This window comes from Haliotis cracherodii, unplaced genomic scaffold (assembly GCF_022045235.1).
Source record: "Haliotis cracherodii isolate W230 unplaced genomic scaffold, xgHalCrac1.p SCAF_3, whole genome shotgun sequence".
Lineage (NCBI taxonomy): Eukaryota > Metazoa > Mollusca > Gastropoda > Lepetellida > Haliotidae > Haliotis > Haliotis cracherodii.
In genome coordinates, this window is record NW_027266286.1 from 63824264 (window position 1) to 63840739 (window position 16476).

Consider the following 16476-nt stretch of genomic DNA (forward strand, 5'->3'; position numbering starts at 1 on the left):
GTAGACAAGTTCCTATATTCTACTGAAGTGACAACTTTATTTATGATTAATTCTGTGTTAGAAGACTACACTGGAAACGACTTACAAATAATTGTCCCCCTGAGTTACAACCATGTGATATGTGCTGTGAATCTGCAAACACAGCGGTGTAATTTCTTAAACTGTGTGAATATGAGTTTTTGCTGAAATGTTATCAAACTTCAACAGCGCTTTTTAGTTACATTCACTGAACACCGGAATTGTCTGAGAACATGGAGGTGGCAGGCATGGGATGAGGAACATAGTCAAGTATAGCCTGAGGGTGTTACAAAATACGGAATGACAGACAGAACAATAGTCTTGGGTATGATAACTGAGGTAAGCGTCCTGTGTTTTCAATTTAGAACTACATTGCCTGTAGACATAACCGTGCAAATATAATTTGGAACAGAACGCTGAAAAATGACAAAAATGAATGTAAACACGAACTCCTTGGGGTTAGCGAAGGTCTTGACATAAGCCGTTGGTTTGTTTTTAGTTTACCGTTTGTTTGTTATTTAACGCCGCACTAAGCAATATCCCAGCTATATGACGGCGGTCTGTAAATAATCGAGTCTGGACCAGACTATCCCGTGATTGATATCATGAGCATCAATACACGCAATTGGGATCGATGTCATGCATTAACCAAGTCAGCTAGCCTGACCACCCGATCCCGTTGGTCGCCTCTTACGACAAGCATAGTCGCCTTTTACGGCAAGCATGGGTGGCTGAAGACCTATTCTAACCCGTATCTTCACGGGGCTGTTTGTAGTTCATAAACTCCGAAAATTGTCTTTGAACAAATAGCGGCGCTTTATATTCTTGCACATGAACAGTTTTTACGTCGATATGTTTTGTGACGTCATAAATGGCAAAAGAAAATCGCCTAATTGCAAGCTGTCTGACGTCCCCAAAAGTTCTTACACGCTCTGTCGATTTCATTCTAAAAAAAGAATTGCCAATCATTCTTTCAATATTGTAGTAACCCCAGATCTGCACTTTATACCCTATAATTCTACATATAATTATTTACAATTGCCTACCGACAATGGCTGAGAAAGTACTTTTCTTTTGACTCGGCGGTAATTCAATTGTCAAATCGGCGCTTCCAGTCATAGGTGGCTGTGATTTGATACCTCCAAATGACAAATCCGAATCGAGTTGTTTCCAAATTCAGTGTAGAATAGAGGTAAACATTACGTATGTTCACATTTGCGGCTCTGGGGTGTATGATTCTTGGACATGCCATTGCGTCGTAAGCCGGAGGTTACAAATGTTAGATTTTCCGCACATCAAATACTGGATATAAACTTCGCAAATCTGAAAATACATTAATAATGTTTATCGACATTTTAAAATACAAATATTTTCCATAGCACACATCTGCTTAATGTATTTATGGAAAGAAAAGATGTCACGATACAGTTGACGACGTCAGATGCTTCTAAGCTTCTAAGACAACTGAACCCGCCTAAGGGCGTATTTATAAAAATCGTAGAATGTTTTTGAAGACGGCCCCTGGTTAGAAGATTGTGGATTGTGAAAATTGATTAAACTTTACGTATTAATGTAAGAAATTGTTCAATGAACGTGGTTTTTTTCTTCAGTATCAATCAGTATGCCATGTATCTTTTTGTAAATTTGAAATTGAGAAAAGTATTAATTCGCAGTGGCCCAGTCGTCTAAGACGCCTCAAGTCGCTTCCCAATGTTGCGTAACATTTGGCAGGCCAGAAACCTATGATCGTGGGTTCGAATCCCGGTTCGCCCCGATTCGACCCGATTATGTTTCTAGGTTTGTCTGAGACCTGCATCCCTTCGGGCTTTGCTCCCACAGGAAGGGAGAAATTCTGTTCAATGCGGTGTGTAATCCATCTCTCACTTTTCAAGATTTGTACCATGTTTTCTCCTGTATTTGCAGGTGTGCAGTCATCATCGTTTTAACCGTCTTTGTGGTAAATACTCCAACTTTTCCATATCTAATATGTTTAATGACATTGTGATGACGGTACGCATTTCGACACATCTCAAGATATAGATTCCCCCTACTTCATAATTTTCAAGAGGCGATTCGGTGGTCAAAATTGCCACTCTTATTGTAGGTTTTCAATACTTTCGCTGGGGAAAACCACAAACTGTTGGTTGTTTTTTATAATGAAAACATGATCGTTGCATCTGCAGTACAGAGCGATCTCAACGTTGATCTGCATAACGCCGCGATGAGACCTTATTTAGCCATACATTAATTTTCGTCAGACACAGAATCTTAAATCAATGTGAATCCTTTAATGTTGTTTGCAATTAATAGTATTGTATATATTGTCATGAAATATTGTCCAGATAGGATCATTGCAATGCACCATAGTTTATGTATTCAATCGCTATTTGAAGAATATATTCAAAACTTGACACCCGACTTGAAACAATATCATTTTCAACAATTGTGACTTTGGATTCCTGCTTTTCAGACCATGCCCAAAGCTGCAATACCGAGAGCATACATAGTGCAGGGTACGTTTTTAAATGTTTCCTAAATATTTTTTTTAATACTTGGCAAAATGGCCACAAAAGTGAAAAACGCATCTTTTATGATTTTGGGTTGAAGTTGAGTATGCGTTTTGATTGTGTGTCAATATGTTTTTTGTTTTAGATATGAATACAAAAAATACTGAATAAAAGACAATGTAATAATATTTTGATGCGGTGCAGGACGTTAAACAATATGAAATTTTCTCTTTTTAATAAGGGACCAACCGCGGCATCATATCACTTGCAACCCTGATATTGTTTATGACATAATGTATCCTGGAACACAAGAAACATGTGATCATGGGTTCGAATCCCGGTTCCACTCGATTATGTTTCTAGGTTTGTCCGACCACCCCCGTGGTCTAATGGCAGAGCCTCCGCCCGGAGAGCGGAAGGTTGGGGGTTCGCTCCCAAGCCGCGTCATACCACATGACGATGTGAGATGGTACTTGTTGTTACCCTGCCTGGCGTTCGCCATTAAGGGACTGGTCGGCTCGGAATCTGTATATTGTGCCTGAATGCTGTTTTCATGTAAAACTGCGTCATAGTATCTCAGTGGGCTACCACTATAAAGTCGGCATCAGTCCGGACAAGTACAAGCACACACGCACACACGCACACACGCACACACCCACACACCACACCACACCACATCACACCACACGTCGCTTTACAAGTGTAATAATCTTGGACCAGACACTGAATCCCAATTCACCTCATATCTAGGTTTGTCAACACCATACCCGTGCTCGTGGGTGTCACCAAAGTGGTAAACGTCTTAGAACTGCATCACTTCGGGTGTTATTCCCAAAGTATGCTGACCCATCTTGATATAACTGGAACACTGTTCAAAGCGGTGTTAAACCCAACTCACTCTCTCACTCACTCACTCATACTATGTTACTATTAAAGTAATTGTAAACTGTTTTAGGGGCCTCATTTTGGATGTTTCATTTGGCCATGTGCTTGTACAATCTGCAGTGACCCCCTCGTGTGGCAGCGATGGTATCTCGGACGCACTAGTGACGGTTATAACTGATCTTCAAGCTGAAGCCTGGGGCAAGTGTTCGGGGGCTACGTCGGTACCGTTCACCAGTTCCGATGGAGTCCACTTCACCCTACCAGTCTCCTACCCACAAGGGTCGTCCCTCTGCAAGTTCAATGTAAGTGTTTTATATATATTTTTAAATTTAAATATTTTATATTTATCCATTTGTATTTACAGGGGTCACTGGTTGCCCCATCGTGTATGGAGTCGCAATTCGCTGTGCAGCTGTGTTACGTCCCTTGGGCACGCCAGAAACCTATGATCGTGAGTTCGAATCCTGGTTCGCCCCGATTATGTCAGCACTATGCCCGTGCTCATGTGGCATCAAAGTGGTAAACGTCTAAGACCTGCATCATTTCGGGCTTTCCCCACACAATATGCTGACACGCAGTGATATAACTGGAATACTGTTCCAAGCGTTAAAACCCAACTCACTCAGTCACTCACTCTTATTAACATGTCGATGATAAGTGTTGGTTTATCGGCACCATTATGTGATCTTTGCCTCATCAAAGTAGTGAACGTCAAAGACATACGTCACCACGTGCTCTCGGGCTTTTCTCTCACAAGAGGCTGATATTGCAGCAATTCTGTCCGAAGCTGCCTCACTCACTCGCCCACGCACTCGCCCACGCACTCGCCCATGTATGTAACCATATATACCAGCTAATCCACTTTGGCGACAGGCCGCCGCCGTGGTCCAGTGGATAGAACGTATGCCTGGAGGGCAGAAGGTCTGTGGTTCGATCCAGGTCGCGTCAAATCAAAAACACGTTAAAATATGGTACTCGATTTGTGGCGCTCGGCATTAAGGAGATAAAACTGGAGACGGTATACTGTGTGTGAGTTGGGTACCAATGTTTAACTGCGACATGGAATCTCTTGCAAAGCATGTGCATCGTTGTCAACAGATATTTTCCAAGTCATTTCATGTTTTTAATCAAGCTGTTCACGTCATTTGATGCAATTCGCTATGTAAGACCCGTTTTATCACAATATAGATCTTGATTATCGATCAGATCGTTTTGACTGGGCGCCGCCATTCTTTTAAACAAATGCAAGTGACACGAGAGGTGGAATCTGATTGGTCCATATGAGAGGCTTAGAAGGGACATAACTCGTAATAACCACTGGTGGCGCTACGATTGAACCCAGGAATTCCAGCCGGAAAGGGTGGAAACTGGACTTTTAAAGTCAGTTAACTCTCTTGCCTCGGGAAGATGGGTTATACTCCATGTCACATCACGTTTTATGGTTTCCATGTTGACAGGTATCAAATGTAATGAGACTAATTGGTACACATGAAATTTGTTTCTTTATATATAATTTATTATCAATTTTCTCGTATACTGGCCTTGGATTGGTATCCTACTAACAATTACTGGTTCGAACTGTTTGTCAAAGAGACCTGAGTATACATGCATAAAGTAAACAGAAATAAACAACAACAACAAAACACCTTTGATCTATCTGCTCCCTATCTGGGCGTTGCTTATGCTGTAAACATCTTTGAAATTTAGTTTAATAATAAAATCAGGAGGTGCCAATAGGAGAGCGATTGGGACAACGTTTGTTTTCTGAAATGACCTAAACAGCTATAAAATTTGCTTGCATTCTTTATTGGAAGTATTTTGTTTTAATAGTTTTGGCAGTTAAACAGACAATTACGAATTTGAATCGTAAACAAACGCAAGCCTTTTAGCCACTGGCAGTTTGACGATTGTTCCTGTAAATAATGGCAATTTTGTAAAAGTTTTAAAGTTCTTTTTGGAAATAAATGTGTCTGGCAAGATTTATAACACTTGTAAATTGCTTTAATCTCATCTGCAAAATGTGTGTATTTTTGTTCTTGTTAAGGGTGCCATTTTTCATGATTACGTATCTTGTGAGTGAGTGTCTTCATTAATACAACATTCGCCAATAATTTGTGGTGTGGTGGATAGAGCATCTGGTCGGAAAGACTAAGATCAGTGTTTCGATCCGACCGCGTCATAAAAAAACGTAATAGATGGAACTTGTTGTTACCTTGCTTGGGAGACACACACACACACACACACACACACACACACACAGCTCGCTATGTAAGTGCAATAATCTTGAACACGAAGTTAAACCCCATTGCCATCTCACCGTACAAATAATATAGCTATGTTTGAATGTCAAATTTCTGATTGTCCTAAGGGGTGGTCGGGTAGCCTAGTGGTTAAAGCGTTCGCTCGTCACGCCGAAGACCCGGGTTCGATTCCCGGCATGAGTACAATGTGTGAAGCCCACTTCTGATGTCCCCCGCCGTGATATTGCTGGGATATTGCTAAAAGCGGCATAAAACCATACTCACTCACTCACTGAATGTCCTAAACGTTAACCACTGTAAAATATTCCAGTCAACCGGCTGTTGAAGTGTGAGTGAGTTGTGCTAAAAGCCGCTTTGAACAGTAGTTCAGTTACGTACATCGCGGCTTGTCCGCTGATGGAGTGGGGAGCCTGAATTGATGCAGTTCATAGATTTTAACTACTTTGTTGAATGATGCTGACACACGGGGACAGTTTTGTATTTGCTCCCTTTGTATAGACCTGTGAACCATTGTTTATAAAACAACGAACATATCGCAAAAAAAACATCTTTGATTGATAACAACAGACATGCCTTTAGCACACTTCGAGAGTCCTTTTAGCATTCCATGTCATCGGGGAAAGCATTACCGATATCTTTTCGTTGAATAGATTTCACAAGAAACACATTTTGGTTTCCAAAGGAACATCTCTCACCTCCCTTGGGATGGTCCTTTCAAGTCTTTTCTAAAAAACAATTCTTTTTTCTCCAGCAATCTGTCCACACCGGGGGATGCATGTCACTTTGATTTATGGCGGCCAAACATACACCGTATGGGGCTAAACGAACATGTTCTTTGGCAGAAATGTTCACTTGAAGAGCTATTGTTTGATTTCCTTTGCCATGAAGAGAAGCATAAGGCGCTATAAGAGACGTCTTCCAGTTTTTATCGCTCTGGAGGTACGTCGTAACATTAACGCGCTAAATGCTACCACACCGTTACAGCGGAAACAGCGCGCACCTGCCAGTCGTACAACGGCTAATACCTTCTTCAATCATGGACGTGATGGCGTTCATGATACTTCTGTCCTACATTATATATAACAGAGGAACGATAAATTTTGACAACAAATTGATTTACTATTTTGGCGAAGCATACACCAAAACAACGGACGTACAAAATAAGAGCAATAACGAATAACTTAATTCATAATATTAATTTTAATTTAAAAATAACACCAACCTCGGACTAAGTTCAACTAAGTTGTCTTTTTGAAGCTGTTGAAAAGAGGTTATAGTGACAGACAGAAACATCAGTGTTTTTACGCAGTTTGAGAAATTATCAGAAACGCAAATTTAAAAAGAGGTCGCACACCGTACAGATAAGTTTTGCATCAGTCGAAATTGATTTTGCGCGCCAACGTCTTCAACAGCCAATGCGGCAAACAACACCCGGTCGGTCGGGTAGCCTAGTGGTTAAAACGTTCGCTCGTCAATCCGAACACCCGGTTTGATTCCCAATATGGGTACATGGCGTGAAGCTCATTTCTGGTGTCCCCCGCTGTGATATTGCTGGAATATTGCTCAAAGCGGCGTAAAACCATACTCGCTCACTCACTCACATATTCCCGAGCTCGTTGTTTTCACCAAAGCGTTAAACGTCTGAGACTTCCGTCATTTCGAGCTTTCCGCCCACATTAAGCTGACACGCCGTGATATAACTGGAATGCGGTTAACAGCGGCGTTAATCCCGGCTCACTCACCCAAATGGCTGATTTCATAAGAGACTTTAACCATTGCAATACGGGCCCTTGATTTTGTGTATTCAATAAAATACTGATCAAGTTAATTGTTTAAATTCATGCCGGACGGAGGCGTCGATGCTCATGATGTTAGTCACTAGATTGTCTGGTCAGACTATTATTACAGACCGCCGTCATATAGCTGGAATATTGTTGAGTGCTGCGTTAAAAACAAATCACACAAGAACACATTATCTGCTTTTGAACACTCATCCGTAGTGGCAGTAGCAGCGAGGGTGACTACCCTACCCAGCTTGAGGGGTGTGGCTGAAGGGTCGGTCAAACTGCTCATCACAAGATTAACATAACGGATCAGACCGACTTGATATTGCGTGTCGTACTCAGACAGCGTGTATCGTTGCTCACAGTAGTAATCACTGGATTGGGATCAAGTGGTCAGGCTCGGTGACTTGGCTGATGCATGTCATCGTATCCCAACTGTGTGGATCGATGCTCATGATGTCAATCACTGGATTCTCTGGTCCAAGCTTGTTAAACAACAAACAACCAACCAAAACACTGGATTGTGGCCGTCATATAGCTGGAATGTTGCAGAGTACGACTTTTAACAAACAAAACCAATCCATTCCCAAACTGATTTGAATATTAATTCCCGATCTCCCAGGAACTTGGCAACTCGACAAAGGTGTACTCAATGAAGGTGATCGTTTCTTATGGTGAATCCGGCAACCCTCTCCATCAAGCAGAGGAAGAGTACCGAGTCACGTGTACATTTGGAAGCAGTGGCAAGGGCGGTACCAAACAACACCTCATTGGTGACAGGTGAGTACCAACAAAACTGAAGGTAATGCTATCAGCATATTCGTTCATCGGTTTGTTTCGAGCTGTTCTGTATTTCACTTGTGAAGGATTTATCTGCCAAAACCGTCCGACTTTGGAAGACGCTGAGGGGGCCCGAACGGAACAGTCTTTTGTTTTTTAATGTTTTTTTATGCTCATCTTATTAAAGCGGAAACAGGTGTAGCGTGTTTCAGAAGGAAATGTTCATGGCGTTCAATGATAGACGCTTCTGATCAAGAAAATCAGTGGCGTCAAATCATCTGTGATTTGTGTGTCGATAAACTGTCAACTTGATCGATGGCCCACATGGAAAGGCGACTATGCTTGTCGTAAAAAGCGACTAACGGGATCGGGTGGTCAGGCTCGCTGACTTGGTTGATGCATGTCATCGTATCCCAATTGCGTGGATCGATGCTCATAACGTCAATCACTGGATTGTCTGGTCCAGACTCGATTATTTACAGACCGCCGTCATATAGCTGGAATGTTGCTGAGTGCGGCGTAAAACAACAAACAAACGATGCTGATGATGTCAACCAGTGGATTCTCTCGTCCAGACTCGATTGTTCAAGACCGCCGTCTTGAAGCTGGAATATTGCTGAGTGCGGCTTTTAACAACAAAGAAACAAAACGGTAGTCTGTATGATGACTGATAGCCATGTGGCACCACAGATCGGTGTAGCGTGTCCCTCAGCTGCAAGGTGAGCTGCAAGGTGAGCTGTTGGGTGAGCTGTTGGGTGAGCTGCAAGGTGAGCTGCAAGGTGAGCTGTTAGGTGAGCTGCAAGGTGAGCAGCAAGGTGTGCAGCAAGGTGTGTAGCAAGATGAGCTCAATGCCTGTTTGGGAACAGATGGCCATGTGGGCACAGCAGCTGTGTGTCGAGTGTTCCAAAGCTGCTGGGTCCACACCATACCTTTACTCGTGGATTTAGCAATCGTTTACAAAAACATTTCTGCTGTTCCCACATTAGATGGACTCGTCGCGATGTAACGTGATGATGTACTGTTCAAAGCGGGGTTTTACTCAACTCGTACTCTCAATCATTCACGTCCTTTCATGTACGGAATGTAAACGTCTTCTCGTACAACACCCCAGGAACATACCGTGTTTGTCTTCACATCTGTGCAGTGTTATTGTTCTAAATCTGGACGTGGTGCTGATGATTGAACTGTATTCTGTGAGGCTTTCCCCATTACTTGGATTACTGATACGTCGACCCCTATTTCACAGACATGCAATAATAACATTGCAGTTTCTGGAACTGAATTTTGGTAACAAATATGTATTGATGACATGCAATCTGGGTTCTGGGTTAGAACTGGTCTACCGTCACCAACACCAGTGAAAAGACCCAGGTAGAGAATACTTCATCTGCAACCCATGCTTGCCGTAAGAGACGACTAACGAGATGGGGTGGTCAGGCTTTTTGATGCATGTCATCGTATCCCAATTGCTTGGATCGATACTGATGATGTCAATCACTAAATTATCTGGTCCAGACTCGATTATATACAGAGCGCCGTCATATATTGGAAATAAAGGTGGGATATTGTGACTGTGGCATAAAACAACGACCGACTTAGCATTCAGCCAATGACATGTTGTAAACAGTCGGTGCTTTTACTGTAGGTTTGTTTGTTTGGCGGATAACGCCGCACTCATCAATATTCCACCTTCCTTTCCAATAGGAAATTATTCTTGGCCAGACAAGCCAGTGATTGACATTATAGGAACGTCCACATTATCAGGGTTAAAACAGTGTCATCGAACCCCGAAGGTGTAGATGGTTGCTTATGACTCGATTTCCTTTCGACTGAGTTATTTTTATTAGGGCCTTAAATCATGTTTCGTCGGTTCTTTATATATTAACAGTGGTCGGGTGAATGGCTAAGCGAATGCTGTTTACGCCGCAGTGAGCAATACCACGGCAGCGTTAAAAAGAGTGGTTGACAGCATGAAGAACGATGGATGGATAACACACAATCAACCAAGTTCCTCAAACTAATCTGACCGTCGTCAAATTTAACTACTTCCGGATGGCCCTGTCGTCGAATGCGCTGCAATTCCCTGTACAGAGTCGCGTCCCTTCGGCATGCCACAAAACTATGATTGTTGGTTCGAATCCCAGATTCGCCCTGATTATGTTTCCATGCATGCACCACTTTGGGCTTTCCTCGCACATCAGAGTAAAGGGAAGCATGGGTAGCTCCGTCGCTTCAGGCACCGCAATTTGCTGTGAGGGGTTGCCTCCCCTGGTCACCTGAGAAACCTGTGTTTGTGTGTACGAAACCCGATTGGCCCCGATTATGTTTCTAGGTTTGTCAGCACTATTCCCGAGCTCGTGGGTTTCACCGAAGTAGTAAACGTCTGAAGCCTGCATCACTTCCGGCTTTCCTCCCACATCAAGCTGACCCGCCGCGATATAACTGGAATACTGTTCAAAGCGGCCTTAAACACAACCTACTCACACACATGTGCTTACAATATCAACGCGTTGAGATCACTATGTAATGCCAGGGGCCAGGGCATGGTTTCCACCAGCTCCTTATTGTACTGTGTAGTCAGTTCATACGGGGCACGACCCGTGAAGTTTCCGGGTAGAATAGGTCTTCAGCAGCCCATGCTTGCCGTAAAAGGTGACTATGCTTGTCGTAAAAGGAGACTATGCTTGAAGTAAAAGGAGACTATGCTTGTCGTAAAAGGAGACTATGCTTGTCGTAAAAGGAGACTATGCTTGTCGTAAAAGGAGACTATACTTGTCGTAAAAGGTGACTATGCTTGTCGTAAAAGGCGACTAACGGGATCGGGTGGTCAGGCTTGTTGACTTGGTTGATGCATGTCATCGAACCCAATTGCGTGGATCGATGTTTATGATATTAATCACCGGATTGTCTGGTCCAGACTTGATTATTTACAGACCGCCGTCATATAGCTGGAATATTGCTGAGTGCGGCGTTGAACAACACACGAATCATACAGGGCACAGTGCGGAGTGGGAATTTGTTCTGCCCCGGAATCCCGCGGTGTTCTTGCTATTCGAGGAATGGCGTCGATTCGTGGAGGTGTAAATACCGGGAAAGCCGACAACATTTGCACTAATCGTCCCGGAATCCAGAATGCCGAACCTTAATCACTTTTCGCGGAGAGATACAGATTAGAGACGGGGACATACCTGATAATATCGCGAATCAAGGAGGGGGGTAAAATTTAACGACGCTTCGCTATTGTTTCAGCTAATAGCATGACGAAGCATGTTAAAATTGTCCCTATATACTAGTATATATGTTATAGAAACAGACCCGTCATAATGTTTGTAGAATGGTCATAAGAATATACATGTTTAATAATAATTTCGCTGACTTTTTTTGTTTTGGTTTACTATTGCTTCCCTAAAAACTGCGATCGTAGCTAAAACATAAGTGAATCAGAAAATTGTTCTTTGTGGCCTTATGAACGAAAACGTTTTTTTAGCTAAAAGTTACTCATTTTTTGGAAGTTTCGTTTGCTGAGTTGGTTAGGTCGCTGACTTGGGTGCTGGCGATTAGGTGCCAAACACTGGGGGTGTGGGTGGAATCAAGGATGTGACTCCACCCAAGTAGATAAGAATTGTTACCCAAAAGAAAATGTTACATTTAAGCACTTTCTGAAATACATTACATGTTCATACGTAAACAAACAGTTAACCTTAAATGTCTGTATGATATCAAAATGCATTGTCCTTTTATTTCAGCCTTATGGCGCCATCCGTCCTAAAAAACAACGTGGGTCCTGGGTCCAAGGCAACGGTAATTCTTGTGGTGAGCAGTGTGACCGGGGGCGACCTCTCAGCCACACCCCTCAAGCTGGGCAGGATAGTCACCCTCTCTGCTACTGCCACCCCGAGTGAGTGTTCAAAAGAAAAAAAACATTTGTTACGTGTTTGTTATATCCAGGCGCATTCAGCAATATTCCAGCTATACGACGGCGATCTGAATCTAATAATCGAGTTTGGACCAGACGATCCAATGATTGATATCATGAGCATCGATCTACCTACGCACCTGGGCTACGATGACATTCATGTACCACTCAAGCGAACCTGGACATCCGATCCAGTTAGTCGCATATTACGACAAGCACGGGTTGCTGAAGACCAATATTAACCCGGATCTTAAATTCACGGGGTTCAACGTGGAATATGCTAACGCCAAGTTGTTCAGCTTTTCGGCCATCATGTATGACACATGCGGACAATACCGCTACAGTATACAGTTAACAGTATTTGCATATGGCGATTACACATTGTTTAATTCGTTGCTACGAGATGAGGCAAAACACTACACTGTTAAAGGACCCCTTTCAACGAGGATCGCCCAATCGCCAATCGTCCCCTAACCATACCAGTACTCGGCACGCATAAGTTAGAATCTGTTGGACCTGTCAAGATCCGGGGTAGAATAAGTGTTCTGCAACCCGTGCTTGCCCTTAAAGGCGACTTTGCTTGACGTAAGAGTCGACTAACGGGATCGGGTGGTCAGGCTCACTGATGCATGTCATCGTATCCCAATTGCGTTGATGGATGCTCATATTGTCAATCACTGGATTGTTTGGCCCAGACTCGAATATTTACAGACCGCCGTCATTTAGCTGTAATATTGCTGAGTGCGGCGTTAAACAACAAACAAAACACAACTTTGGTTTGTTAGAACCAAAGACAATTTGCAACATTCGGGTTTTTACTTTAACATTTAGAAAACACAAAGTGGCTTTTCGTGCATGAATGTTCGACGCTATGTTAGTGCAGTTATCCGACGTTGCGTCCCAGAGTTGCACGCCAGACACCTATGATTGTGGGTTCGAATCCCGGTTCGCCCCGATTATGTTTCTAGGTTTGTCAGCACCATACCCGTGCTCGTACGTCTGAGACCTGCTTCACTCCCACATTAAGCTGACCCGCCGCGATATAACTGGAATCCTATTAAAAGTGGCGTTAAACCCAACTCACTCACTCACTCATACTCCGTTGTAGTGTTAAGCACAATGTGTTTGTTTTGCAGAAACTGATGTTTGGCTGTGCTTGAAATATCATAGATAACTCCGCTCGTCATGCGGAAGGCTCCGATACGATTCCCCACGTGGATAACATATGTGAAGCCAATTTCTGGTGTCCCCGACCGATTATTGCTAAAATAATCATTCACTCAATCACTCGTGCCCTCCATTATGGGGATGTAAACTTACTTTTTGGGATAAAATAATCATAAAACATGTCACTCCCCTCCGTCCATCATGTAATACAATCCTGCCAGTCCATCTGCCCATAGCCTACAGTGACCGGGGACCGACTCGGTGAGTGCTGATGGTGGCGCCAAAATACCTAGTATGAATAACAGGTTCGGGCACCCGGCGCCAGATTTTTTTATCTAATATGCCAAAAAAAAGAGTCGATCGTGATCCTTCCTCACATAAATAATCTATGTCATTATTTTGTGAAATGATGCTTTTCCACATACCAGAACGTTGTCAACTGAGCTTTTCAAATTTAGACTCCAGGTGAACCAGAGTCGAATAAAAACATGGGTGTAATTGCCCAGAATTTCTTAATCGAATCGGAGCCTTCCGCATGACGAGCGGAGTTATCTATGATATTTCAAGCACGGCCAAACATCAGCTTCTGCAAACACATTGCGCTTAACACTACAACGGAGTATGAGTGAGTGAGTGAGTGAGTTGGGTTTAACGCCGCTTTTAACAAAAAAAATTAAAAAAATACGCATAATAATAAATACTCAAAGTGATCCATTTTTTACACCGCTCAGTTGATCAGTGTGCACTCTATTTATATTCACAACTCCCTGAGAAGTATACAACCCGACCTGCCAAGATGTCAATTTGTAAAATACATTATAAAAATCGATAATTTTTTTCTGTACACACGCCACTCTTAGATGAAAATCTTTTTAACTGTTCCCGTCGGAACAATAAACGGTATTGTCAATAAACGAATGCAGTTCAAGTTGAAGTGGCGTTTCACCAACTTGCGTATTCTCATACACGTTAGTATGAATGTTCCAAGTACGCCAGGATAGAGGGGGGCACGGGTGGCCCAGTCATCTAAGGCGCCGCGATTCGCTGTGCAGAGTTGCGTCCCTTGGGCACGCCAGACACCAATGATTGTGGGTTCGAATCCCGGTTCGCCCCGATTATGTTTCTAGGTTTTGTCAGCACCATACCCGTGCTCGTGGGTTTCACCGAAGTGGTAAATGTCTTAGACCTGCATCACTTCGGGCTTTCCTCCCACATTAAGCTGGCACGCCGTGATATAACTGGAATACTGTTAAAAGCGGCGTTAAACCCAACTCACTCACTCACTCCAGGATAGAGACATACAAAAATAATCAACACCAACGAACCTGATATCCACTTAATTCCAATCAATCAACCAATCACTCAACCTCAAGTATAATTCGATCACGTTTAATTCAATTAAATCATGAAAAACAAAAACTTTATAAAAACTAAAAGCATCATGTATTTCAGGCGGAAGTGAAGTTGGCGTCCGGCCGACGTCGTGTGACGCCATCAGCGGTCAGCGCCGTTACGCCATTCTGAGAGCAGGGTAAGATGATTACACGTTGATTGCTGAGTTAAAGCGTTTCCGTGCTCATCACACTTTTTGCAGACTCTATCACATCGTCTTTAAAGAACTAGACATTCTACCGGGATAAGCTTCACATGCTAGAAATAGGCTAATTTAAACATAGAGCCAGACCTCGTTAACCTGCTGGTGGTCTGCCCCGGCTGTGATGTTGCCTGCCTTTCAAACAATTCCCGTCCAACACGCACATGTACGCAGATATTGATTCTACGTATTGTGCGTCACTTGGGCACGCCAGAAACCTATGATTGTGGGTTCGAATCCCGGTTCGCCCCGATTATGTTTCTTCGGTTTGTCAGCACCATACCCGTGCACTGGTTTCACCGAAGTGGTAAACGTCTGAGACCTGCATCACTTCGGGCTTTCCTCCCACATTAAGCTGACCCGCCGCGATATAACTGGAATCCTGTTAAAAGCGGCGTTAAACCCAACACACTCACTCACTACGTATTGTGAAGCACCTTTGGATAAGCAATGGTTATGAAGCAAAGGCATGTGTTCCAGATGATTTCTGCCTATATTTTCACATATCGTCCCTCCACATTTTGAAACTATATAATATTTTTGATATGGATAAATTACTGATACTTTCTACAGGAATTCGTACTCCATGCATCTGGACATATTGTGTAAATACATATTTTTCAAATCTCATCGTAGAAAACAATATACCAGGGTAAAGAAGACAGCTCAGTTTGTGACAATGTAGCATTTCAAGATATGTCACACAATTACCTAGGTGTGTCAACTCATGCTTGCCGTAAAAGGCGACCATGCTTGTCGTAAGAGACGACTAACGGGATCGGGTGGTCAGGCTCGCTGACTTGGTTGATGCATGACATCGATCTCCATTGCGCGGATCGATGTCAATGTTGTCAATGACTGGATTGTCAGGTCCAGACTCTATTATTTACAGACCGCCGTCATATAGCTGGAATATTGATGAATGCGGCGTTAAACAACAAACATACAAAGCATATCATGTACCCCTTCATTTACCAGACAATATAGGTGTAGGTACTGCGTTTAATCCATACCATGTTCCACGCCATTTACAAGATAATATAGGTGCAGTTACCGCGGCTAATCCATACCATGTTCCACGCCATTTACCAGACAATATTAGTGTAGGTACCGCGGTCTATCCATTATTACCATGTTCCAAGTAATTTACCAGACAACAAAGCGGAAGATATCACCGTTAACTCACATCACGTATCTCGTCATATACCAGACAAAATAGGGGAAGATGCCACGGTCACTTCACCACTCCCTTAAGCATTCCTAACGAATAAAACCCAACACAATACATTTTCTCACTAAAATCAGCTTCAAGTTGGACCGTGAGTTTGTGTGGATAGTCTCATGATCATGAAGCCACCACCCATTTCTAGGAACCACCCGAGTAGAACCAATCTCAGCCTTCGAACTCCCGACGACATTGATCGATGTTTATTTTGTTGGCGGATTTGGCAGCTCTAGGGCAAATTAGACTTTTACAGACCGTCTTTTGTTCTCACAACGTCGTAACTACTCATTCACTTACTCGGTGATTAGCTGGGAGCCTCTGCCGTGGACTTGATCGACT

General features: G+C 43.0%; 1 protein-coding gene across 1 annotated transcript in view; it reads left to right on the forward strand.

Moving 5' to 3' along the window:
• Nucleotides 1-16476, forward strand: part of LOC139475607 (vitelline envelope sperm lysin receptor-like) — a 46129-nt gene that overhangs the window by 19918 nt on the left and 9735 nt on the right. The window contains exons 2-7 of the mRNA XM_071258795.1: nt 1911-1975; nt 2489-2531; nt 3531-3712; nt 8078-8235; nt 11982-12133; nt 14771-14849. Of these exons, the coding sequence (XP_071114896.1) occupies nt 1911-1975; nt 2489-2531; nt 3531-3712; nt 8078-8235; nt 11982-12133; nt 14771-14849 (679 nt within the window). The remainder of the gene's footprint in view (nt 1-1910; nt 1976-2488; nt 2532-3530; nt 3713-8077; nt 8236-11981; nt 12134-14770; nt 14850-16476) is intronic.